This window comes from Pempheris klunzingeri, chromosome 14, assembly GCF_042242105.1.
Source record: "Pempheris klunzingeri isolate RE-2024b chromosome 14, fPemKlu1.hap1, whole genome shotgun sequence".
In the NCBI taxonomy this organism is placed as follows: domain Eukaryota; kingdom Metazoa; phylum Chordata; class Actinopteri; order Acropomatiformes; family Pempheridae; genus Pempheris; species Pempheris klunzingeri.
Window position 1 is genome coordinate 23,452,844 of NC_092025.1, and position 24,602 is coordinate 23,477,445.

At 41.4% G+C, this 24,602-nt stretch overlaps 3 protein-coding genes across 3 annotated transcripts in view; 2 read left to right on the forward strand and 1 right to left on the reverse strand.

Moving 5' to 3' along the window:
* The window catches only part of LOC139212852 (rho guanine nucleotide exchange factor 12-like), a 31,660-nt gene extending 30,987 nt beyond the window's left edge, over positions 1-673 (forward strand). The window contains exons 37-38 of the mRNA XM_070843405.1: positions 338-410; positions 497-673. Of these exons, the coding sequence (XP_070699506.1) occupies positions 338-410; positions 497-510 (87 nt within the window). The 3' untranslated portion in view covers positions 511-673. The remainder of the gene's footprint in view (positions 1-337; positions 411-496) is intronic.
* A 4,998-nt stretch (positions 674-5,671) lies between these two features.
* Positions 5,672-7,613, reverse strand: LOC139213476 (TLC domain-containing protein 5-like). The gene is made up of 2 exons (XM_070844182.1): positions 7,424-7,613; positions 5,672-6,219 (listed from the first exon to the last, which is right to left on the reverse strand). Exons 1-2 carry the CDS (start codon positions 7,611-7,613, stop codon positions 5,672-5,674), a joined length of 738 nt encoding a protein of 245 aa, XP_070700283.1.
* Positions 7,614-12,071: 4,458 nt separating this feature from the next.
* rcc1l (RCC1 like) lies at positions 12,072-22,840 on the forward strand. The gene is made up of 11 exons (XM_070843751.1): positions 12,072-12,356; positions 12,906-13,035; positions 13,471-13,599; positions 14,574-14,640; positions 15,829-15,880; positions 16,857-16,941; positions 17,321-17,502; positions 18,399-18,486; positions 19,375-19,548; positions 20,738-20,823; positions 21,251-22,840. Exons 1-11 carry the CDS (start codon positions 12,072-12,074, stop codon positions 21,326-21,328), a joined length of 1,356 nt encoding a protein of 451 aa, XP_070699852.1. The 3' UTR covers positions 21,329-22,840.
* The last annotated feature ends 1,762 nt before the right edge of the window (positions 22,841-24,602 follow it).

A 24,602-nucleotide genomic window follows, 5' to 3' on the forward strand; every position in this document is an offset into this window, starting at 1 on the left:
CTGAGAGCAGAAACTGTTCACTGAGCTGATAAATCAGGAGAGAAGTCGGCTCATTTCCTCATTGACTTCCATCCAATCAGACTTCTGTTTGGAGCCAGTGGAGTCGCCCCCTGCTGGACATTAGAGAGAATGCAGCTTTAAGGCTCCTCAGCATCGACTTCACTGTTCAGACTCGTATCTCTTCTTACATACAGACTCTACAGCCTCTGGTTTCACAGTAATAAACTGACTAAAGCTGCGGCAGCACGTTAATCCTCCTGATTCCTTCATGTTTGTGGACCCTTTGTCGGTCTCGCTGTGTATTTGCCTTCGTCTCATTGTGACGATCTGCTTCCAGGAGGTGGAGGTGAAGTACAACGAGCTGCGACAGACCCACAGTGACCCGGCTACTGACTCAGACGACAACAACGGTGTGTTTCACTTCTCTCTGTCGCTTTTGTGCCTTTTTATTTTGCACATTTACAGCGAATCTCAAACACTGTGTGGTATTTTTCAGATGGGATCCAGTGATGAAAGACCTCCTGCTCCCCTCGTCCGTGTCAGTTTCACGTTACTCCATGATGACTTTCTTCTGGATGAATCCTCGACCCTTTAACTCCGGTGTCGCCCCAGTAATGAAGACTTTACGTCTGACGTCCCACTTCAGGCGTGTGTGACGATCAGCGGCAGACGTTCTCACGATTATGAGGAACTTTCCACCATAAACTCAAAATCCTTCTGAGGAGAGACATCGTGGAATCACCTGAGGACAGTTCAGCTCATTTTGCTATTATAATAATAATCAACTGCATAAATTATCGTAAACACTGGAGATATGAAGCGGCACAGATGTACTGCAGAGAAGAATTAAGACATGCAGAGACATGAAGACTGAGACAGCGACCAGAATGATGGAGGATCAAGTCGACTGTCTTGTTCAGGACTTCCTGCTGTGAGCTTGACACAAAAGAAATAAGTGATAACCTCTACTGTACATATTTAACCCAGCATGCCACAAACACGCTTAAAGATTGACTTCTTTATTTTGCAACCGCATTGAAAAGCAACTGCTAGATGCCAGAATTTCCTCTCACCTCACTGATTATGGTTTTTAAATTTGGCAGCATCGACAGAAATGGTACAAGATGCCGTGAGTATGTTGCAACGCCTTTGGCCAAGCTTAGCGTAAAGCTGGAATAGAGGAGGAGCAGTTAGCTGCCTCTAAAGTTCACGAGTGAACACGTTGCACCCTGTTTTATTCACACACAAACACAGCAGCTGGGTGCCGTGTCTGTACAGGCATGATGGTACCAAATCTGGTACCAAAACCTCACCATGACGCTGAAAAGCTGCTCACAGAGACCAAACCTGCGATCTTTTACAGCCGCCATGCTGCAGCTGGAGACATGGATAGATAAGCTGTGTTAAGAAACTGCCACTGAAACCACCAATCGCTTTGTTCTCTTCCGTTTCTGTTCATATTATTGTAGTTATTTCTCTTTAGAGGCGTGTTTGAAGGTGTGTGTTTTTGAACCCTGAGCAGAGCCAGGCTAGCTTTTTCCCTTTACTTCCAGTCTGTATGCTAAGCTAGGCTAATCACACCCTTACTAAACCCAGTGCACAATCAAGAGAGCGATGCTGAGGTGCAAATTTCGTTCAGTATTCCTTCAGGCACATGAGTAATACCACTCACATGTAGCGCTTAGATCATTTATTCGGGGACTGGCCACAGCTTTCCAACACACACTTGTCCTATTTGCAAAGCTAAAGACAGTTCAAGTACTGTTTGTTTACTGCTCGTCTTCTTGGTTTGAATGTAGTAACATAACAATGAAATGCTGTTTAGCAGCGGACTTTAAAGTCAACCATTTGAAATGTCCTATAGCACTTGAATGTAGCATGATATAGCAAACAAAAAACCTAGAACCAGATCACTGCACCAATCGACTCGACGCTGTTAGTTCACCGCATGTCAGCCAAGAGATGAACAAAAGGATGAACAGACAGAAGATTCAAATAATCCACATCGTTCAAATGTTCTTTACTTCCTACTTGTTTAACCAGATATCACCACTGCTTACTCATGAATGCACACAGACGTCTCCTCTCTGTTGGCAGCATTCAAAAAAGGATTTATTCACATGGTGGGTGTGTAGCTGCTGTTTTTACTGATCCTGCACACATGTAAGAGCACAGTGCACCAAGAAATAGATGCTACAAGCCTTTTTCAGAGTGTGTGTGTGTGTGTACATGAGAATTCATTGAATTTGAACTTGTGTCATTTGTTTTTAATATACAGAGCTTAACAAATGAATCAGACCAGCTGTCATAAAAAGGAGAAAACACAAATATTTTAGAAATCTGTCAAAAACTTGTTTCAAATTAAACATTGTATTATTATTTATTAGGCAAATAACAAACTGGAACAACTAAATAGTCCTTATTCACATATTTTAACCAGAAATCTTAATATCTAGTTTGCTCCAAATAGTTCCCAGCTGTTCTTACAGACTTGTTTCGGATTAAATTAGTGTGTGATCTATTTTTTAATCCAATAAATCCCAGATCTGTTCGATAGGATTCAAGTCTGGACTCTGACTTGTCCAGTCCATCAGTTCCACTACTCCAGATTCCTTTTATATCATTTCAAATCCATCATTCTGATTAAAGAGCTGCACATACTGGAGGGTTAACCATCACAGGAACTAAAAAGATATTTAGGTAATCAGTAATACTGTTAATTTAGGGCAGGGGAGGCAAACACCTTCCACTGGGTGGAGGTCTGATACATTTGTTAAGCTCTGTACATTCAGACTTCCACTGGCCCCTGTGATAGCGTGCACAGTGAGGGGGTTTTCTAATCTGTGCTGTTATTGTGAGTTATTCTAGTTTCTGGCTACTTCTCCAGCTTGTTCACACCTTCATGTTCGGTCTCTCCAGCTCTTTGCCTTATGCATCCCTTTAGGTACAAGCTGCAAAGACTCACTCATCAGATCTCTGCTCTTCACTTTAATGGTTGGACCGAGAAGACGCAAAAATATTCACAGGGCCACAAGACTGCACAGATGACACAGTTATTACGTACAGCTTCGGTTTTTGGACGAAACATTAAAGAGCAAAAGCAAACCTGAAGAGAATATATAGACAGAAAGAATTGTTAAGGACCATTTTCAGTGTAAAGAAATATAATGTACAATTATGACTGTATATCAAAGATTGTGTGTGCCGTTTTGTTTTGTTTTGTTTTTTTACATCATGCAATCATGTAATGTTTTAACACAAGCTACTTAAAAAGTGGGTAAAATATCCATGCAGCATTAATCTGTCTTAGAAATGTTCTGTTCAAAATGTTATATTTTATTATATTATCGGTATTAACCCCGTTATTAACGTGTCTGCTGACTTTGTTTAGAGCACGAATGGCCCCGTTTCTGATCCGCTGCTGTAAGAAAGAAGGGAAAGACTGAAAAGAGAGGCGTTAACAGACATATGTTTGAATTAAAAGTGGGACGGTGGATTAGCAAAAGCTAAAATTAAATTAAGTGAATTCACGATTTTTAATTGGTGAATCCATCCATTTTCTACGGCTTATCCAGGTCCATGTGGAGTCATTTTAATTAATTAGACATATAAAAGTATTGTTATATATTTTTGGAAAACACAAAATTATTATAAAAGCGATTATAAATAACTTTACTGCATATTGTCCCTACTGGTTTTCTGTCATACTTTAATATTTAATACTTTGATATTTAGGTCATGACACAGGTATTAAATTTCATTCTATTTGGTGTAAAAAACATGTATTAAAAATGAAATTAACTTTGTGAGCCTGCAGAAATCCTGGCGTTGAATCAAAGACGTCTTTCTTCAGTCGGATGAAACTGTGTTTTATCCTAAATGTGTTTATATTTTAACAAATCCCATGAAAACAAAACACAACCAACAACATGTTGGTGTTTCCCAACTTAAACCCTGTCTGTGCATTCAACCCCCACTGAGCATGTACAGTAAACTGTCACAAATATTTACTTTTAAAAAGGTTCAGTGATTCCACCTAAGACAGCAAGGCTCTGTACACATAAAGGACTATTTTCTGCTGCGGATTAAAACACATTTGGTGCTTTAGTTGCCGACCATTTAAGTAACACACTGCAACACTTACTCACAGTTACTTCTATTATTTTTAATACAAAACCTTCTCAAAACAAAAGCTTTATTCTGACATATGAACTATCTTGCCTCTTTCTTTAAAATGTTAATTCACATTTCAGTTTGCAAGAGATGATTCTGCTGCGGCTGAAAACACGTTACTGTAAAATATAAATGAACACAGGTTCGGTGGCTTGAGGTGAAGTTAGAAATATGGCTGATGTCTACAAGAAAGGACGACTATAGCAGATCTGGAGTTAATACAGTGTGGGAGCGCCTTGATCACACACTGCTTATAAATACAGTCAGGCCACAAGTAGGCTACACTTCTAACTACACAGACAAATAAGTAAGCTGAACTTCCAAAGCATAATAGAAAACCAGATCACTTTACAAAGCACACTTGGTAGATGGGACTAAAAAAAAAAAGAGAGAGAAGCAGTTTGACACATTGTCGTTTTTCTAGATGCAAAGCATTTGAGGCATCCTACGAAGTGTTGAGGCAACGGTGCTACGTTTGGAACGAGAGTGAATCACTGCCACTGTATCCAGTGTATCATCAGGAAAACCTTTTTCACAGCAGACATTTCTACTTGTAGCAGCAGGTGTTAACTCATGACGACAACAGCGTCTTAAAACTGAAGCAGCTACATGAAGTCCAGCCGTCGTTCTTTTGATTATTTTTTTACACCTGTGATTTTCCTGCCGTGTCAAAATGTCGTCTGTAAAGAAGGTCCACTGTTAGACATCGTGTCTGTGTCTCCAGTCTATACTAAATACCAAATCTATTACTTCGTAGTACTGCTAAGAGAGATATTTGCTTCTACTATGTATCTATTGAAAAGCTATATCAAGTTGCATTGTGGGAGATGTAGGCTGCAGTATTCTTGGAGGTTTGACCCAAACTAGAAAGTCTTTTTTAATTTATCTGTCTCTCAGGCGTCCATCCACTTTATGGAAACGTAATATTTAACCCATAAGAACCCTTTTTCTCCTTTAAGTAAAACTCTGGGGGATATAAAACAGACTAAACGGACCACAAGGATCACATTTCTGAACTTATTTTTGAGATCCTGCCCCGACTGTCCAAGACCTGGGATGTTAAATTAGAATTAGAAGTGTTAAATTGTTAGAAACTCATCTTTTAATAACAAAACCAAGCAGTTTAAAATCAGCTGGTTGTGTCACAGGTGTTAATCAGGCTGACTGGGTCACATGACTGCACCAGGAAGTTTAGTAGACTATTTAAAAGGTCTGTGGGCTCTTATGGGTTTTAATTACTCCTTTAAAATGACTTTTCCTCCTCGGCCAGTTCTTTTTGGTCAAACTATCTGGGGTACTGGAAGCAGCTGCCTTATCTGCAGTGAACGCCCCGTCGTGTCTCTGGCTGTTGAAACATTTTCCCTGCAGAGTAACTGTGTGTATAACTGTGTCATATCTCCACCCACTCATGAAGCAGTCCTATGTAAGCTGGCATATGTACACATAGATGCAGCACAGGAGCTCTGGAGGCCTTAAACTCTCTGTCAGCCGAACTCCTTCACTCAGTCTTGTCTGAAAGTCCGTCCAGTTTTTGTGAATCAATTTCTTTGAGCTTGTGGTTCTCCAGCCACCTTTTGTACTTAGCCCTACTCTTCTTGTAGCCAAATCTAGCTATGTCCACCATGAACACCCAGGCCAGTCCGTACATGACCACGCCGCCGAGCTTCATTATCAGCGTGGTCCTGGGCGAGGTGAGCTCACAGTAAAACATCACCGTGCCGACTCCCACGCGCACTGTGGCGAACAATAAGATAAAAAGCAGGTCCACGGCGTCGCCCAGCAGGCTGTCGTACAGGCCCAGCTGGCGCAGGAACCAGCGGGTCTGGAGCAGGGGGTTGGTGAGCTCGCTGCCGAAGATGACCCCACAGGTCTCGCAGCCCGACACTCCCATGAGCAGAGCCAGCAGGATGCTCATGATGCTGGCGACGTGGTGCGCCATCATCACAGGACCCTCAGTGCGGTTGCATACACACCAGCACATGTCGAAGATGAAGTAGCCGAGGCAGATGGTCAGGGCCAAGGTCTGGAGCTCGGTGTTCTCTGTACCTGGAGACGGATGGGAGCAGGGTCAGGCAGTGACACTGAGCGTCTGCTTTGTGCCACCAACCTTATGTAATGAAAAACTACAGGAGCTTGAGATTACAAAGCTCATTTTCATTAAAATGCCCGTGGTGCTAGCTGTGTAGTGGATTCAGACATAAGAACACGCTAAAACAGGACTGCAGACAGACTTCAGTCACCAAACACAGTGCTGCAAACCTAAATCAAGCCTGGACACAGAGCTGCTGCTCCAGTTTATCAAAGACCTCTGTTGTAAAAGAAATGTCTATAAAACTGTTGACAGGCCAAAAATACGGTCAGCTATTACTCTTTGTATTGCACCTTTTTAGGCAATAGGGCAGTAAACCACTGTGGTACGCACCGTTCACCCACCCAGCCGGGACAGAGGCATGATGGGATGAACTCTACTGCTATTTGGTGGGTCACATACGCTGGAACGTAACCCTGAAGCTAGAAACTGTGGCAGGATTCATTAACCCTTTCATGCACAGAGGTCACTGCAGTGTGCAGCTCTTCAAAAGCTGTTTTCTTGTATATGCATGAGTTTTGATGACATAGTTGCACATCAGCCACTACAGTGAAGCTGCTGCAAGGAATTTGCTCATTTTCTTCTGTTCAAACCTTCCATAAAAAGAAACCTTTGCAGGTAAGAAAAATATGGGGACATTAAGAAACATCTAAGGAGTCATGCAGTTGCTAAATTTTGCAAGTATTGATTTTATATTGGGAGGGAATCATGATTAATCACATTGTACATCAGTAGCTATATTTCAACTACTGGACATGTAAAAATATCTTCATAAAATTTGGGTTAAAAAAAAAAAATCGTGTTTTTCATGCCTATAGATGAATAAAAACACTTATCATAGGGTATCATAATTCATGCATGAAAGGGTTAATAATAATTTTTTAGTTGATTATATTTATATATAATATTTATATTATATATATATATATTTATATATATATATTATATTAGCAGAGTAGAAGTATAAAGTATTTAGTACTTTAAAAGATGAATTTAGCTACGGTTAAGTCATTTACAGCAAAGGAGACACAGAATAATTCTAATCTGTCTACGTCTCTAACAGATTTCAGCAACATGTATTTCAGGCTGCATTTCTAGACTTAAAGTCAAGTCACCTTAAACAGTTTGTGTGCATGTTTCTCATGGATTAGTAGCACTGACCTGCATGTGTGAGGGGCCAGGGTCCGTCTATGAAGACGACGTACGCTGTCAGCAGCACTATGAGGACCCCGTGGGACAGAGTGACCAGCCGACAGTTCCACTCGGGCCCCCGCTGAGCGAAGGTGCAGGAGAAGAACAGGTAGAGACAGAACCAGCCAATCAGGCTGCAGGTCACCTCCAGGACGGTCATGGCTGCCTGGAAGGGACGGAGGATGGTTTTCTCACTGTGTGTGTGTGTGTTTAACATGAACATATTCTATTATCATGAAGCACTTCTAGGTCTTCTAGGTGAAATTTAAATAAAGAAGCCTGTAAATAATAGTTCATATTTTTTGTTTTTGAAAAATCATCATGTCAGAATTGAATCCAGTAACTTTTTCTCAGGATCAAATGGTTGTTTGGAGTTTAGAGTTCATTTTAAAGCTGCTCGTTCTGTTGGTTGGTCGGTCCACAAACATGTTCCCACCTTTGGGGGGTCACAAATTTGACATAGAGGTAAAGTGTGTGTGTGTGTGTGTGTGTAAGAGACACACACACACACACACACACACACACACACACACACACACACACACACACACACACACACACTGTGATGGTTACACCTCTTCTTCTTTTCTTCTCTTCTTCTTCTTCTTTTGACCAAATATACAGTGTAGAAATAATGTCACTGTAGTTTGCTTCCCAACAAACACTTAAATTTACTCAAAAAAAATCAAACTACTTTTGAGGTATTTTTACATTCGTACAAAGAGAAACGTTTTGTGCAGCACAGTCCTTTAAAACTGTCACAGATTCCCCAGAGATTTCTTTTTTTTCTATTGTGTGACACTATCACAGAAGACTTACCTTCACTCCTCCTCCTCTCAGCTGTCCTCAGACTCAGGATACATGTAGAAAATGACTCCAACAATCACACACAGCCTCGGCCCCCATCACTGTTTATGCTCCGTAAAAGTCTTCGTGAAAAGCGGCTGAAGCTCAGCACATTTCAAACGAACACATGTTCGCTCTGTCAGAATGACAGGAAGGCCATATGCAGGCTACTATAGACAGCTAGTGGATCCTTTATCCCTTCCCCCTGGATCTCAGACGTGATCCTCTTAAAGGATTACAGTCCCTACTTCTCCTGCAGATACCTGCTTTTAGACGGGATGGTGCGATGATACGAGGCTGCAGCTGAATCACACTCAAGTAAAACTGAACTCTAAAGTTTGCATCACAAGCCAGAGATGATTCTAAGATCCTGATTGACTTGATGTAGACGGTTTTCTGTCCTACACCTTCAGTCTTATTACTCCCTATAGTCGGCCACGTACTTTGTGTTCTGTTGATGCAGGTTGTTTTACTGTTGCTAGATCTGAGGAAGGTGAACCAATGCAGGAGACATCGATCTGGAAAGAAGGAGCGAGGGACAGAAAAGACAAATCACAATTTTTTTGTCCCAACAACAAAACTGCTGCCCCAATCAAATCAGATTGTTGTGTTAACCATGAACCGTGCACCAGTGTGCCCAGAGAACAGCGAACTCCTGCTCCACCTTTCAGTGAATGTGTGTGAAAACGCTCCGTTTAGATTTACCTCCCCTTATGATGTCACAAGGGGACTGTCAGCGCCAATTACAAACACAAAAACGCTCTCTTTGGAGTTGGAGGATGTTTAGATGGTGACGGTGAAACAGGACGAAAGGCGGCTGATACCTCCGAAACTGCAGAGCAGCCAGACTTCAGTGACCCAAAGAGCAGGACAGAGGTGTGTGTGTGTGTGTGTGTGTGTGTTTTAATGTCAGGTGGTGGCTGCTGATTGGCTGAAGCTCTGATGGCGGCTGCTTTAAAATGGACCCTGCTGTGCCACCTTGTGTTGTTTTTTTTTCAGGATGAATTAGGATTAACTCCTCTCTAATGTTGTTATTGTAAATGTAGACTAAAAGCAGTTGCAGGTAGATGTCGGGGTGAGAAGCCTTTTTCTTTATATATATATATATATAGACTGTATATAAATACATTTTTAACACTTTCTTTTGCACTTGCTTTCTTGTCCGCAAATCACTCTTTTAATGTTATTACCTACTTTTTTTAGTGTTGTTCTCAGCCAGCTTTATTTACCTGCTGCTGGTGTGTATGTAAACTGATGTTCTGCACACATGAAGTTCCTAACAGATAAATAAAGTTCTTTGAATTGAATGAATTATGGAGTGTGTGTTTTCTTTCAGTTTCTTTTCTCCAGTGAGGAAAAGTTGGTTGATGTTTTCATCAGATGTTCTGTTTATTGTTTTGGCCTTATAATAAATCAGTTCTGCCTGGACAGGTCGTCCTCTTCAGGGGAAGAGAGCAGGCTCTTACTTTGTGTTACTCAGGCCTCCTCTAGGCCGGGTGTACCGAGGAGAAACACAGGAGGTCTCCACTGCAGCGCGGCTGAGAGGAGGAATTAGCCTGGATCGCTCTCCTCTGTGACGGCAGGTTAATAACCTGTGAAGCGAAGGTCGCTCACCTGACAGCCCTGCAGCATTAACCCACTTCCAGAGTCGCTCTAATCTTACACGAGTAGATTATTGGTCGGTGGACAGTTAAAGCAAGCACAGATGTAATTTGGTCCACGCGGTTCTATAAATACATTTACTTGATATAAAAACGTCAATAATATGAGGCTGAGTGGATCTCTACAAAAAACATCTTCACATGAACATAGTGTTTACACATGTTGGTGTTAATCCACTTTTCGTGCATCATACAGGTGCAATAACTGTAATATATAACATCAACCTAATGTGTTTTCACTGGGTTTTGGAATTCACAGTTGCTTTTCTACTTCAAGCTCTCAGATAATTTGATCCAAACCAGGAAGTTTATTAACAGTAGAGTGCCAAAAGAGTGAGAGTTGGCAGCCAGTGTATTTAATCATCTTGTCACCCTTCAGATTTAAATTTGAGGTCACTTTCTGATTCTCCTCCTCCACATTTCAGAGGGAAACATTGTGTTTTAACTCCACAACACTGATTTAACAATGATTTTGAGGTTTGTACAAAACAAACATTTTAGAGGCGTCACTTTGGACTCTTTGGATTATTATGGTTAAACCATTTATCCACAGATGTAGATTTATTAATCCCAGACCACTGCTATTAGTCTTCATAAAAGAGGTTACAGAATATCAAAAATATTCCAAAATATTGAAATGTATGCAAACCAAACAAGCCTAGGAAACAAACAAATACTTTTATATTTATTTTATATTTTATTCCCATGACCCTCTGCTCAGTCTGTAATCCGTCTGTCATTTGTTGCCAATTTGTCATAGTCAGACTTTTATTATATGATAAAAGATCATTTCAAAAAGAGAGAAACTAAGAACTTGTGACCACATTTTACAAGCCAATCAATTTATTAATGGAGAAAATAATCATAAAATTAATCTAGAATCAAAATAATAATTAGTTGCAGTCTCATGCAAAAAACAAGCTTCACCCAAACACTTAGATGTTTGTAATAATTCTATAATTCTATGATAAATTATATAATAATAATGTTTAATCCTACAAAACCTGAAGTACATCTTATGTTGCAGGAGTTATTATCTCTCTCACTCAGTAGGTGGCGCAGTGACTATTGTTTACAGTGGACACGGTGAGGAAATAGAACCGTAGAAGAAGAAGAAGAGCCCGTTTCCTCTTCCTGGGTTAACTAAAGGTAAACAAACACGCGATAATGACATTCAAATACATTATTACAGTCGTAGTTGGTTCACATCAGTTAATTTGCAGTACAAGTTAGTTCTTCAGCCGGTGAAAAACATTATAAAGACTCTTAAAAGGAAGCAAAGGTGAGTGGCTTAGCGGGCTGCATGTGGAAACAGCGGTGAGAACACGAGGTGAAACTCCGTTCATATTACTAATAGTTTGATATTAAAGTGAATATTGTCAAACATTTATTTCTATTTAAACATGTTATATTACCTTAACTGACTGATTAGGGGCCGTTTTTTCATTCGGCGTTATCCAGATATACCAAACATCCACGTATTTTAGGATAATCACACCTATATTGGTCGATAGCTAACGTTAACTTGATAATGTGACCTGCTGGCGGCGAGGTGGCTAACAGGTGACATTTAGATAAAATGTAGAGCAATTTAGATGACCAGCTGCATGCCGAATTTACCAGTAGACCCAGAGCAGCCATGTCAGTCCTCAAAATCTCACTGTTTCTTATGTTTCTGCTTGTACAAGACTAAAGTAGCGCTAATTACCAGAATAAGTGAATGAAATTTGGCGCAGCTGCATTTTATCTCTCATAATGAAATACGTACAGTTGCAGTTTGTTGACGCAGCTTATTAAAGCTCAAACTAAAGCTAAAATTCGTAGGAAAAAAGTAAATTAGGTACACTTTGCCACCATCCTCAAAGGCATTGTAAATTTGATGTGTTATTTCTGCAAAGACAATGCAAGATGTTTGTCTAGTTTTACATTGTTTCATACTGATTGAACTATAATGGTTTATATTAAGGTTAAATAGTACATAGTAGTACAATTTCTTCTCACACTAAAGTTGAATCATTAAATAAAATGTTTAAAGTGGGCCTCTCATGTCATTACTACATCTGTGTTGAACTACCACCTCCCCTCCTGCTCCTCTCGTGTCTCTCTACAGGATGGCTTTTCCATGTGTGCGACTGTGCACTCGTCACGTGAGCACAAGGCTTCAAATCTGTGGTTATGCTACACTCAGTAAAGCATCCAGACCTCAGGAGAAGAGCGGCACTGGTCCAGTTTTTCAGTATGTCGGCCAACACAAAAAGCCCAGCCATAAAGTGTTCGTGTGGGGCTTCAGCTTCACCGGCGCTCTGGGGATCCCCAGCTTTGTGGTGCCGGACAGCGGCAGGAAGAAGCCTCGCAGGTACCAGCTCACTCCTCACCGGCTGGAGACCGCAGAGCAGGTGAAAACAATGTCACGTGTATCATTGATCATTGCTAAGCATCATTACAGAAAGATTTCAGCCATATGATGAGTTTCATTTCAAACCTTGTGCACTGCTAAAGTGGTAAAGTTTGATTTACACTCAGTGTTGCATCAATATAAAACAGGCTATACTGCATTTTGAACCTTGATTTATACGATTTAATATATAAATGATTCAAAAAATGAACAAATGTGTCTCTCTAATCATTCTAGTCAGCACTAATGATGTCTTAAACCTCAGTTGGACCGGATTTGTTTCTTTAGGGGAGGTTTAAATGTTATATTCACTGGTTGTTGGTCAGTTCATCATGTGTGTGTGTGATAACTGCAGCTCTATCCTTTTATTATGAATATGAAAAAGGAAAAAAAGATATGTATGATCATATAAATATACTTGTGTACTGGCCCAGCTCTAATAAGATGAGCAAAAAAATACTGAAACCAATCCATTTTAGACCAGGAGACCATCAGGAGGTTTGTTTGTGTGTGAAAGAAGAACTCACCAGCTGCTCCTCTTCTCTTGCAGATATCTTCTGCTGCTTGTGGTTACGGCTTCACTCTCATCGCCTCCCTGAACAAAGATGTGACCAAGCTGTGGGGCATGGGCCTGAACAAGGACTCTCAGCTGGGCTTCCAACGCACGCAGCACAGCCGGCGTAAGATACAGAACCAGAGCTACTTAAATGCCAACTATGGATCAGATGACTCTAAATGAATAAGCAACCACATCACCATAACAAGATTAAGGTTCTAATGTCAGATGTTGTGTTTCTAGCCTGTCTTGATCATGAATTGTACGTATAATGACACCAGCATGGTGTAATATACATATATATTATATTTTTATACCTCTCTCTTTGTCATGCTGGCTCTGGAAGGGTCAAGATGTTGCCAGATATAGATTTTAGGAGCTAATGTGTTCACATTCAGTTGTCCTGCACACAACAACCCCTCTGTTAAACTCACTACAGTCCACACTGTCGATTGAACACTTTACGTTTAATCAAATTATAAAGCTTTTGCTAATTAATAACCTGAATAATATCGGTGCAGCGTGCCCTCTGCCTTACATCCCTGCCGTTTCACTGCAGATCAGAGCTACGACTACGTGCTGGAGCCCTCCCCGGTGGCTCTGCCTCTGGCCGAGCCTCTGCGGACCAGAGTGGTGCAGGTTGCATGTGGCCGCGCTCACTCTCTAGTCCTCACCGACCAGGAGGGAGGTAAGAGACTCGCCTGAACCCCAGATAGCAGATAGCAGATAGCAGCAGTAGACATTGTTCAGCTTGTTTGGAAGAAACATCATCGCAAATAAATCACCTTCCAGAGGAGACGTGGCGGCTGAGTGTTCGTCACAGCTTGTAGAAAGAGAAAGAACACCTGGTATTGTGTTGGTACCAGCCACCTGTCGCACTGTGTGCCCTTTTACGCCCCCCCCACCCACCACCACTCTCTGAAAATGAATGATTATCAGGCAGCTGTTAAATCCTCTCTAAAAAGCCCATTAACGTCTTCTGCTGCGTTCAGTAAATTAGCTTACAGGTGTTCTAACGAGCGCCACTTTAAAACAACCAGATCACAGTTTGTAAAATGAGTTTCTGTGTCTTTGTCGCCTGGTTTGGATATTTGTCTCATATTCCTGTGTGTTTAAGTTCTTAGCGTGTTTTATCTGTGATCTGTGACTGTAGTTTGGCCTGAAGCAGCTCACCCACAGTGTGGTCTGGGGCTGAAATAGTGAATCGATGAGTTGATTGACAGAAAAGTAATTAATTTGATCCGAGATTCTTCCTCTAATTAACTGGTTTTAGCTTCTTTTCCAGTCTTCTGTGAAAGTACTCTGAATGTTTCTGGGTTTTAGTCTTTTCATGGGATTTGTTGGCAATAACAAAATCATGGAACAACACCAGAGTTATCCTGCACAGTGAACATTTCTTTTAGTTTTAATTATTTCTAATCATTTTAATTATCAGATTTCTAACTGTAGTTTGGCCAGATGAGGGAGATTGATGTGTATCGTTACCAAGCTTCAGCGTTTTGAACTTTCCTCCTGCAACAAATGTTGACTGATGTCGATTCAGGAATAAAACTAATAAATGTTTAACTTTTTTTATCATTCCGAAGTTGCTTTAACTGGGGCTTTAACTTTTCCTCCAGCCTTCGACTGAGTGAAGCAGCTCTCTCTCTCTTTCTCTTGCAGTTTTCAGTATGGGCAACAACGCGTACGGCCAGTGTGGAAGGCGGATAGTTGAAGATGAAGTCTACAGGTGTGTCCTGAAGCACTTTGCATGTTCAAACACATTGTTGCTGCTGCTGCTGCTTAGTCAAATATCTCAAGATCATTTTCATACCTTTTGTCAAATGCTGCAGCTTAAAAAAAGTTCTTTAAATCAGGTTTATTACATTTGCGGTGCTGTTTTGGTGCCTGTAGTTTCGGCCGTCACTGTTTTTAATCTGGAAACAGGACGACATCAGCGCCAGATGGGTGTTAACAAGCTGACAGATTATCAAAATCATTTTATTTGGAGGTAAAACTGAAAGTAAGCATCTGATTGTACAGGTTTGTGCAGCTGTGGAAATGTTCATGTTCACATTGTGGGTCATAAAAAGCAGCAGATTCATTCAGCAGATACAAGACAGTTTGCAGACTGAGCAGTATATCCGTTAAATTAGCATTTAATGACCCGGATGACAGATTCTGGCAGATGTTTATTCGCTTCAGGACACTTTAGAGCCAAGTGAGATACATTAGACCATGTCGTAACTGTTTAAGGTCATTTGGAAAGATTCATGGATAGATGGATAGTCTAGCAGAAGCACTGACGAGTTTATTTTTTAACTGTGAAAGATGCCGGTCAGTACATAACTTCTTGGTAATTCTTCAATAACCAAATTTAAAGGAACCTCATCAGAAAAATGTGCTTATTCGTTTATGTTAAAAGGAAACAAACTTGTTCTGTAAACTGTGAACAGTTTGGGTAATCATTTTACCGTCCTAATAAGTTTACAACCTGTCTGATTGATTGTCTGTCTGACTGTTTGCGTTCCCTGCCCCGTCGTCATGACTACAGTGTTGTTACTATTGATTAGAAATGATGGCCAAAGCTATGAAAGCTAGACCCAGGCTGTACAAATCTGGAATTTCACTTTTGAAGCACTCAAACAAAACTGCGTGTGTCATGTAGAGAAACCAGTCCAATCACACAATCACACAGTCTGATGTTTTCATTGAGGACCTTTTGTTTTACATCTCATCCAAAGCTCCATTCACTCACACAGACACCCTGGTAGAAATTCAAATCATACAGCCATTTCCAAAAGCTGGAACATTTGTGAACTGCACCTTGGAATAATGCAAGCGAGGGGAAGCTAAGAGAGACGGATGTGACCTCTTTTGGAGACGCTGCTGTCTCTGAGTGATGGATCGGTGATTTCTGTGTCTCATGTTCAAACAGTGGCAGTCACATCATTCACAAGATAGAGGGCTTCAGCAGCAGGGTCGTCCAGGTGAGTGCAGCCTTTCTCTGTGCTGTGATGATTGATGTAGTGTGATGTCTCATTCCCCCTCCTGTACCAAACCCTCAGGTGCACTCAGATATTGTCCCATTTAAGGATTTATACATATTTTGGGTTTAAGATAACTGGTAGATACAAAATGTTTTGGAATAGGTCACGTAGATCGGCTCCGTCTGCAGCTGCGAAAGTTAGAAAAGGTACATCCAATAAAAGTGCTTGTTTTTGTGACTGACAGGCTCAGATTGTTATTCGAAGAGTGTGACAACATTATTGAAAGGTTACCCACAGAGACAGACCTGTAATATCCTTTTTGTTTAACCAGAAACAATCGTTACATCACTCGGTTTAAAGCCACCAGACTCCATTGACAAAAACAGTAATTTTAAACGGTAGAACACACTGGAGTTTCTAGTCTAGTTGCTATGATTTTTATGGTTTAGCATGTTAGTTCAGATCTGAACTAACTGTTTAAAACTCTTTAAAGTCAAACAATACCACAAACAAACTAACTTTTCAAGGCAGCGGTAGCAACTCCCATATGTTCTATGATGTAAAATTACAATTTTTGCCAATGGAGTCTGGTGACTTTGAGCCGAATTTATATAACTACTGTTTGTGGTTAAACCAAAAGGATCTTCCAGGTCTCTCTCTGTGTTGGGATCCTTTCCATAATGCTGTCAGACACAGTCTGAGCAAAAGCGGCAAAAATAAGACCTACTTTGACTGGCACAGTTCCCCAAAGGATTACATTACAGCCGCTGGAAGTCGTTTGTGGCTGCTGTTGACCGAAGCCTCTGGATCAATTCCAAATCCAAGTCATTTTGAGCACAAAAGATGTTAAAAGACATAAATATTTATGTAAAATATAGGACTAATTAGATTTTTAATCATGTTTGTCGTGTGCATAGAGGTTTAATTCCTCTTAAGACCGTTTAAATGGCATTAAATCACCCTTGTATTCTTCCAGGTGGCATGTGGGCAGGACCACAGCCTTTTCCTCACGGAGACAGGAAAAGTGTTCGCATGTGGATGGGGGGCAGACGGACAAACGGGTCAGTGCACGTCACCAAAAAGTGCTTTTTTTAAATATTGGGCAGAGTCAAATACATTTAATTTCAGGCCTGTTATGTGTGGATGGCAGGAAGATGGAAACTTTTCTCCTGTGCAGTTGGTGCAAGTTTGAGGTTCTGCAAAGATGTTTTGCCCCAAAATTGGCAGAAAATGGAGATGCATTAAGAATAATTTCAATCAAGTTCATTGCCATCTCTATTTGTGGGATATCCACTCCCAAAAGATGCAAAATAAAGAAAAAGTTGGTCTAACATGATTGCTAACCAACTAAAGAGACCTTGGGAACTCTTTTTTTAAGATGTAACAATATTAGCTTTTCTTATCCTTCATAAATACGTGTCATCCCTCCCGGTCCTCCAGGTCTGGGGCACCACAACGTCAGCTCCAGTCCGGTGGAGGTGGGAGGGGATCTGGCCGGGGTGGAGGTGCAGCAGATCAGCACGTACGGAGACTGCAGCCTGGCCGTGTCCAGAGACGGACAGCTGTATGGATGGGGCAACTCCGAGTACCTGCAGCTGGCCGCGGTCACCGAGGCCACACAGGTGAGCAGAACTAAACGGGAGTGTGGAGGCTGAAACGGCCACAGAGAGACGAGCTGCTGCAGTGGCATGTGTTAATGTCAGCACTGGGCCTCCGTTTGACTTCTCTCGTGACACAAAGAGTTGCTTGATGGCTCTGTTGGGTGCTATTTCCACCTGTCAGTCATCTTACCAGGCTGTCAAAACGTCTTTCCCAAGCTGCTCAGATCACAGCAGCCAGTAGTCAAATACACAAGATGTGATGTTTGAACATTTTGATCCATAATCCTAAATCTCTCTAACTTTGCTCTGTGAGTTTGACTTGTAAGAATATTTCCAGTCAGATTGACTAAACCCTCTTAACTGCACAAACTTTTCATAATCTTCTTGTTTTAACTCGATGAATGTCATCTGTTTAAGGAGCTGCTGTTTGATCACTGTAATCAAAATGATGAATTGAACTGGCAGCCCAAGGCAATGACACCCAAAAGATAAGAAGACTAAGGAAGGCTGAACCACGCTAGCCTCCTCCCAGGCTACAGTTTATTACTAATGATAAAACACTCTGAAAGTTACTCTAAGTACATTTTGCTGATAATAACTTTGCACTTTTACTGAAGTAACATTTCAGAATTTCAGACATGAATCAAGATATCAAGAGCTTTAGATGAAAACATTAAAATAGAATACACATAATGAAAATGAAAATAATTAATGATTAAATAAAAACAAGTGAAAATAAACAGAATTCAGGACAAATGTGTTGGTACATGTTGGTCTTGCTTTAAATCGCCACATCACGGACAGAAAAATCCACGTGCACGATGAATATAATGTTATTTTGAAATACCAGAGGGACGAGCAGCAAACGTGTCCTCAAGCAGCAGCAGTTCACTGATTTGTCTCTTCCTCGTCTTCAGATCAACTCCCCCCGACATCTTCCTCTGAAAGGCTGCGGGAAGGTGGTGCAGGCGGCGTGTGGGGGCACACAGGTGGCTGTTCTCAACGGTCGGTCCACACAAACACACCACAGAGCGTGTTTGAGCTGTGAGCATGAACGACAGACAGACAGACAGACAGGCAGGCAGGCAGGCAGACAGACCGAGACAGACAGGCTGTTTGATGCTCTTACGGCCTCTAGGTGGCGTCACAGATCACAGTTTTGGGTGTGTGTGGCTTTTAGCTAGTTGCTGCGAGTTACCTGCAGCCTTTTGATGAGCTGTTTCTAAGTGAATGTTAATGTTCAGAGCTGATCAGCTGTAGCCGGTCAGTCGGTCGTCTGTGGCCGCAGTTTGGTCGTCTTTTTAGGCTGAGAAGTAAACGCAACCTTCCTACGTCAGGAGATGACTCCCGTACCATAGTACAGTATAGACAGTACATGTCAGTGGCACTGTTATGTCACACAGTGGAGTCACGTTACCTGCTCCGTAAGACAAGACAAGACAGGGTGACGTCACGCTTGTCCTCGATGAAAAGAGGTGTAGCTTCACAAATACCTGTTTTAGTCGTCGCTAAACGTCGAGCATGGTTCCTGTGAGCGATCCCAAGGTGTTTGATTCGTAACGGCTCTGATCGTGGAGACACTCTACGGATGGCAGCGCCCACTTCACTGGTCCAAGCTGAAATATCTCACCGACTATTGGATGAATGGAGATGATGTTTGGTTCAGATGTTCATGTGACCCAGAGGATGAATCCTGTTGACTCCAGTGATCCATAAACTTTTGCTCTAGTGCCACCAGCAGCCACCAGTTTGGGTTTTACTGAAAAAATCTCAACAGATTAGCTAATTTGTGCTGGGCCTGACAGACAGTCTTGTTTATTACATCCTTTTGTTTCAGCATGTCGGTGCAGAAATATCAAAGTAAGCCCATCGATGTGTCTGTGAATGTTTCAGAAAAAGGAGAGGTGTTTGTTTGGGGCTACGGTATTCTCGGAAAAGGCCCCAAACTATCTGAATCCTCGACGCCGGAGGTGATTCCCTCCACGCTGTTTGGACGCTCGGAGTTCAACCCGTCTGTCGCTGTAACCCGGATCAGGTGCGGCCTCAGCCACTTCGCTGCAGTGACGGGTAAGAATGTGTGTGTTGTGAAGGAAAAAGCTCTTTAAGAGCTAAAGCCGTGCCGCCTCATCTCATCACACCATGAAACAGTTTATCGATGCTAGCTGACAAGATTTCTGCTTCAAATTTCAAATAGAATTATTCTCCTGAGTCTTTTTGTTTACAGCAAGGATAAGAAATGAAAACATAAAACTCTTAAACAGCAAAGTCCGTCTGCGCCAACAGTGAGGTAAAGATGTCTGGGGAGCATTTTGCTGTTCAGTCAGATCATTTAGTCTGTTTATGGCGCTGAAAAAATCTGCTGCTTTTCTTGTCATGTTTTTATCTGCAAAGCAGCGGCTGGAAAGCAGGCGCACATTCTCCAGGAACGACTGGGAAAAAAACAATACAACCTTTAATCCACTTTTTATGAGTCAGACTCAAACTTCTAAACCAGGCAACAACAGGAAAAGTGAGGACAGAAGTATCTGTAGTATGTTACACCATCAGTCGCTGCCTTTTTCTAAAATCAAAAACCTAAAATGTCAGTCACAACTCAGACAGTAAATATTGTCCTTCTTCTCCATCACATTCAGCAGGTTTGGCACATTAAGCACAACTTTAGCTTCTTATTTCTCATACAGACATGAGATGCAATTGAGATGCAACATGAAGTGCAATTCCCAAAATGTTGAACTGCTCCTTTTACATACCTTAGTCTGCCTGGAAGCCTGGTTATAATATCTGATTCTAATATACTCGTCTGATCTTAAAGACATCTGCAGCCAGGTCCTTCTGCCAAAGTCATGAAAACCATCAAATGAAATTATTTTATTCAGGTTTAGTCTTTTTTTTTTTATTTCCTGCAAAAGCAAACACATGCCTTGTACCAAAGTGTGCTTTCACTTCTAAGATTTATTGATTTAATAGGAATAATGTAGCCTAAATGTGAGGCAGCTTTAAAAAGCAGCCATTTTCCACTTTATCCTAAAGAACCTCTCTGTTTTTCCACACTCATTATTCTAATGCACATGTGCTTATTGTGTAATAACAAAAATATGGAGTGTTGTTTTGCAGCAGGTTCCTATTTTTTGTTCTATTCTGCGTGTCTCAAAGATCGCTGCACTAAAAGGTCTGACTGCACTAAAGGCTGTCCTGCGTTGACGCTCAGCAGGCGCTCCGTCTCACAGCGGGCTCATGTTTGATGGTTGCGTTGCAGATGGAGGCGAGCTCTTCGTTTGGGGGAAGAATGTGAGGGGTTGTTTGGGCATCGGGAAGAGAGACGACCAGTACTTCCCATGGCGAGTAAGACAACACTGGTTCAATATTAGTCATGCAAACAAAAGAGTGGGAGCAGAGGGAGATACGGGTTTTGTCTGACCCCTTTCTTTAAATGAAAATACAACACTGTGTGTATTCCCCTTGTTTCTTCCTGCTTGTGTGGTAGAAAAAAGAAACTGTGGATAAAATAATAGGTAGAATTAGGTTAATAGGTCATTTTAAATGCTTGTAATGAAGTCGTTTATATCTATTATATCATATCCTCAAGATAAGCTGTATGTAAAGGGTCTAAACATTTCGACACCTGTATGAGATTTGAGATTTAATGTGGTTAGTAAAACCAGAACTAGTCCAAACAGTACAACAACAGTCATCTTGGTTTTACCCATAATTCTTCTCTGCTTTGCTCCTGTAAGCTGCATTTGTCTCTTTGATTCTGGTTCCCCGTCAGGTGACTGTGCCGGGCCAAGTGCTGGATGTAGCGTGCGGTGTGGACCACATGGTGGCGCTGGTGAAGTCCCTCCTGTGAGCTGCTCAGCGCTGGATGAAAGTCTGGATGTTTGGCCGAGCCTCCCTCCCTCCCTCCCTCCCGCTGACCCCCAGGCGCCTCGGGGAGCCGTTCGGGGCCACGCTGGAGTCTTGAAGCCAGCTGGTCTCCACAGGCGACGGACCCTCGTGTCCCCCCGTCAAACACAGAGCAGAGCAGTCGGATCTGCAGCAGACCGTCACTTCATCCTGCATTAAGGTCGTATGTGAAGGACATCAGTTTTGTTTTTGTTTTTTTTTAAAAGTAAAACAGCGAAGAAATGCAAATCCGTCTCTGCTCACAGCTTCTCAGTGGGAGGAGTTGCTGCATTTGTTTGTTTTTTATAACTGTAAGATGGATATCGGAGTTATTCGGACAAAACACGACCTCTGAAGACGTCATCTTGGACTCAAGGACTCTGGGATGGCAATTTTGTTTTCCACTTTATAGACTAAACGATTAATCTGCAGATTAATTGATGATGAAAGTTGCCATTGCCGCCCTCGCCACAACTTTGATTTAACTCTATAAAAACTCTATAAATCTTATAGTTTCCACTTCCATCAGTACGTTTTAATGGAAATGTTGGCCACAACTATGAATATAAGACCCAAGTTGTAATAAATAAGCAGGTTTACAGGTGATTAATGCTGTAAAATTTAATGTCTTGTTTCCTCTCACTTGCCGTTTACTCGCCACTGCACATGAAAATGACTTTTAGAGGAATGTGGTCCGTGAGTGAAGTCCTCCAGTGTGGAATGGACAGGACTGTGATGTGTTTGTAAAACACTGTGCCATCTAAACAATCCAGCAATATGATTATCTCCCTGCCAGCTGCAAATAGAGGTGAAGGCCCTTTGCCAGGGAAAAGACGCGTTTTGAAGAATCAATTTTACAACATGAACTCGTGTCATCACAAGTGCGTGCATGTTGTGCATATAAAAGCTCAGGAGCAGCAGAAAGCTCCAAAAAAAACCCCACAATCTCGGCACCCGGGACGCTTGACAGGATGCTGATGAGACTCGTGTAACATGAAACATGATTAAATGATTTTCTTTTATTTTTGTGGATGTATTGAAGGATAAACCTGCTTTTCCTACAGTGTTGGTTTGATTACATGCACAATGTGCAACTGAGAAAATGACATATTTAACGTGTTCTATCAAAATACATATATTTATATTCACTGCATCAGTTATGTGTTAATAAATACTGAAATTAGAGTTGAAATTCCTGACAAAGCTTCATTCAAAGTTTTATTTTAAAATCATTATACATTTTTTTTTTAACATTTCCCTAAAATGTATTCTGGTAGTTTGTGTTTAAAGATAAGAACTTAAAGTTTTGTTCATTAAAACCAGTTCTAAAATACTGTAACTAATACTAATGAACTGCTGTAACAAAGAGTCTTTTAGTGAGTGTGCATCAGGTCTGCTGACTGAACTGTGTCTACAGGCAAGAACACAATCCAACACAGGTGGAGATAACCAATAATAAATGAATGATGAATGTTTATTTGGATTTATATCTTTATCTCTTTCCTCTACTAACCAGCAAATTACAATAACCGTAAGGAAGTTATGAGAAAATAACAGATTCAGCTTCAGCTATCTGAAGCCGGCGCCGTCACAGGTGCTGCTGTGCACTGCTCTCCTCTGAGCTCCTGTGTTTTAGGGCCATTCATCATCGTGACAAACTGCAGGGCCCTCAGAGCGTATTTCTGACAAAACTACTGAGTGAGCATAAAACATACAAGCTGTGATCAATCCACACAATGTGAGAACACACAGGGACAATTTATAGTAATACTAAACAGGTCTGAGAGGAAAAAAAACCCACTGTGTTCTCCAATTGTGCCAGAAATATTTGGCTGACATACTTTTAAAGGTCGTGGGGTCATATTTATCTCATAAATGTGTCTGTTAGATAACAACAAAACAAGTTGTAACTTAAGCCCAACAAATTCTCTGACTCTTTACTGCTCACAAGGACCAACAGATTGAACATCCGCAGGTGTTACACCCATAACTCTGTCATTGTTTGGTTGTAAAAACTTATTCTGTGCTCATAAATCTAACCAGTTGGAGTTCTTCGCCGTGTTTCTGCCTCGATGCTGTGCTACACGTTAACGCCTTTCACACCTCTTTTGTTTCCTGAACTAAATAAAAATCACACGCAGCATTCAGTGTAAAACAAAGATGGCTCAGTGAAGAGTCTTCTTGACGCGGTGGGATGTTATTGGTCAGTCTGTCCCACTGAGGCGGCGCTAAAGGTGCTTTGCAGAGCTTTTGACCACTAGTGGTGCTGTGGAGCCACGTCTTTGGAGGTAATTATCCCCTGCTTTGGCGTTCCTCTCCTCCCTCTGTCAGGATGTCCCTACTGTGGCTATTGTGTGGCTCCTCCCACCTCATTGAGACATTTCCTGGAGCCTTTATAAGCTTGGTGTTTCCAACATGGCTCCTTCTTCTCTCTCCAAGTTGGCTGTTGGTTGTGTTTAGCTCCGGTTTATGTTACAAGTGGTCTAAGTTAGCAGCTACGTTTTCACAGCTCCCAGTGGCCACCTGTCATTACTGATGTATGATTTTCATGGTTTGGTAATGTTAGGCTCCTTAAAAACCCTCTAAGTTATTCATTTTTCATTTGGTTTGTTACTCCACTGATGAAGAACACGAATGAAATCAATGTACGACTCAAACCATCTCTGAAAACCGGCTTTGTGGATGTTTTTTCCGAGGAAAGTGAATGTGTCTGACGTGTTGTTGTTGCCGTTGGGCTTCGTCTGGAGGAAGCGCTGACTCACTGCTGCTCATATGACACTTCTTAAAGTTTTCATTTGCCTTTTCAGTGGGTGGAGATTTCCCACCACTGAACTTGCAGCTCCACACAATGTAAATCGATTGAGCAGTGCAAAGCAATGCATTTCAATTTGTTCAGCTCTGTTTGCAGGCTGCTTAGTGTAATTGTAGTGAAGGGGGGGGGGGGACTGAGAGAGTACCACAACATGTAAGAGGATTTTAGAGTAAAAAGCAGATCAGTTAAAGTTACTTCATACTTTTGACTACATTTATCTGACAGCTGGAGTTATTCTCACATTAACATTTTACCAATAAAACACTGGCCTGTAAAATTCGATGTATTTTAACATATTAAACCAGTTATTCCCACATTATTACAGTAACGGGAGAAAATGTAATTGTTGCTCCCGCCCCGGGGGTAAGCACAAGCCTTGCTGTAGGGGTTTATGTAAGGGGAAAGATGATCATGATGAGGGGAAACA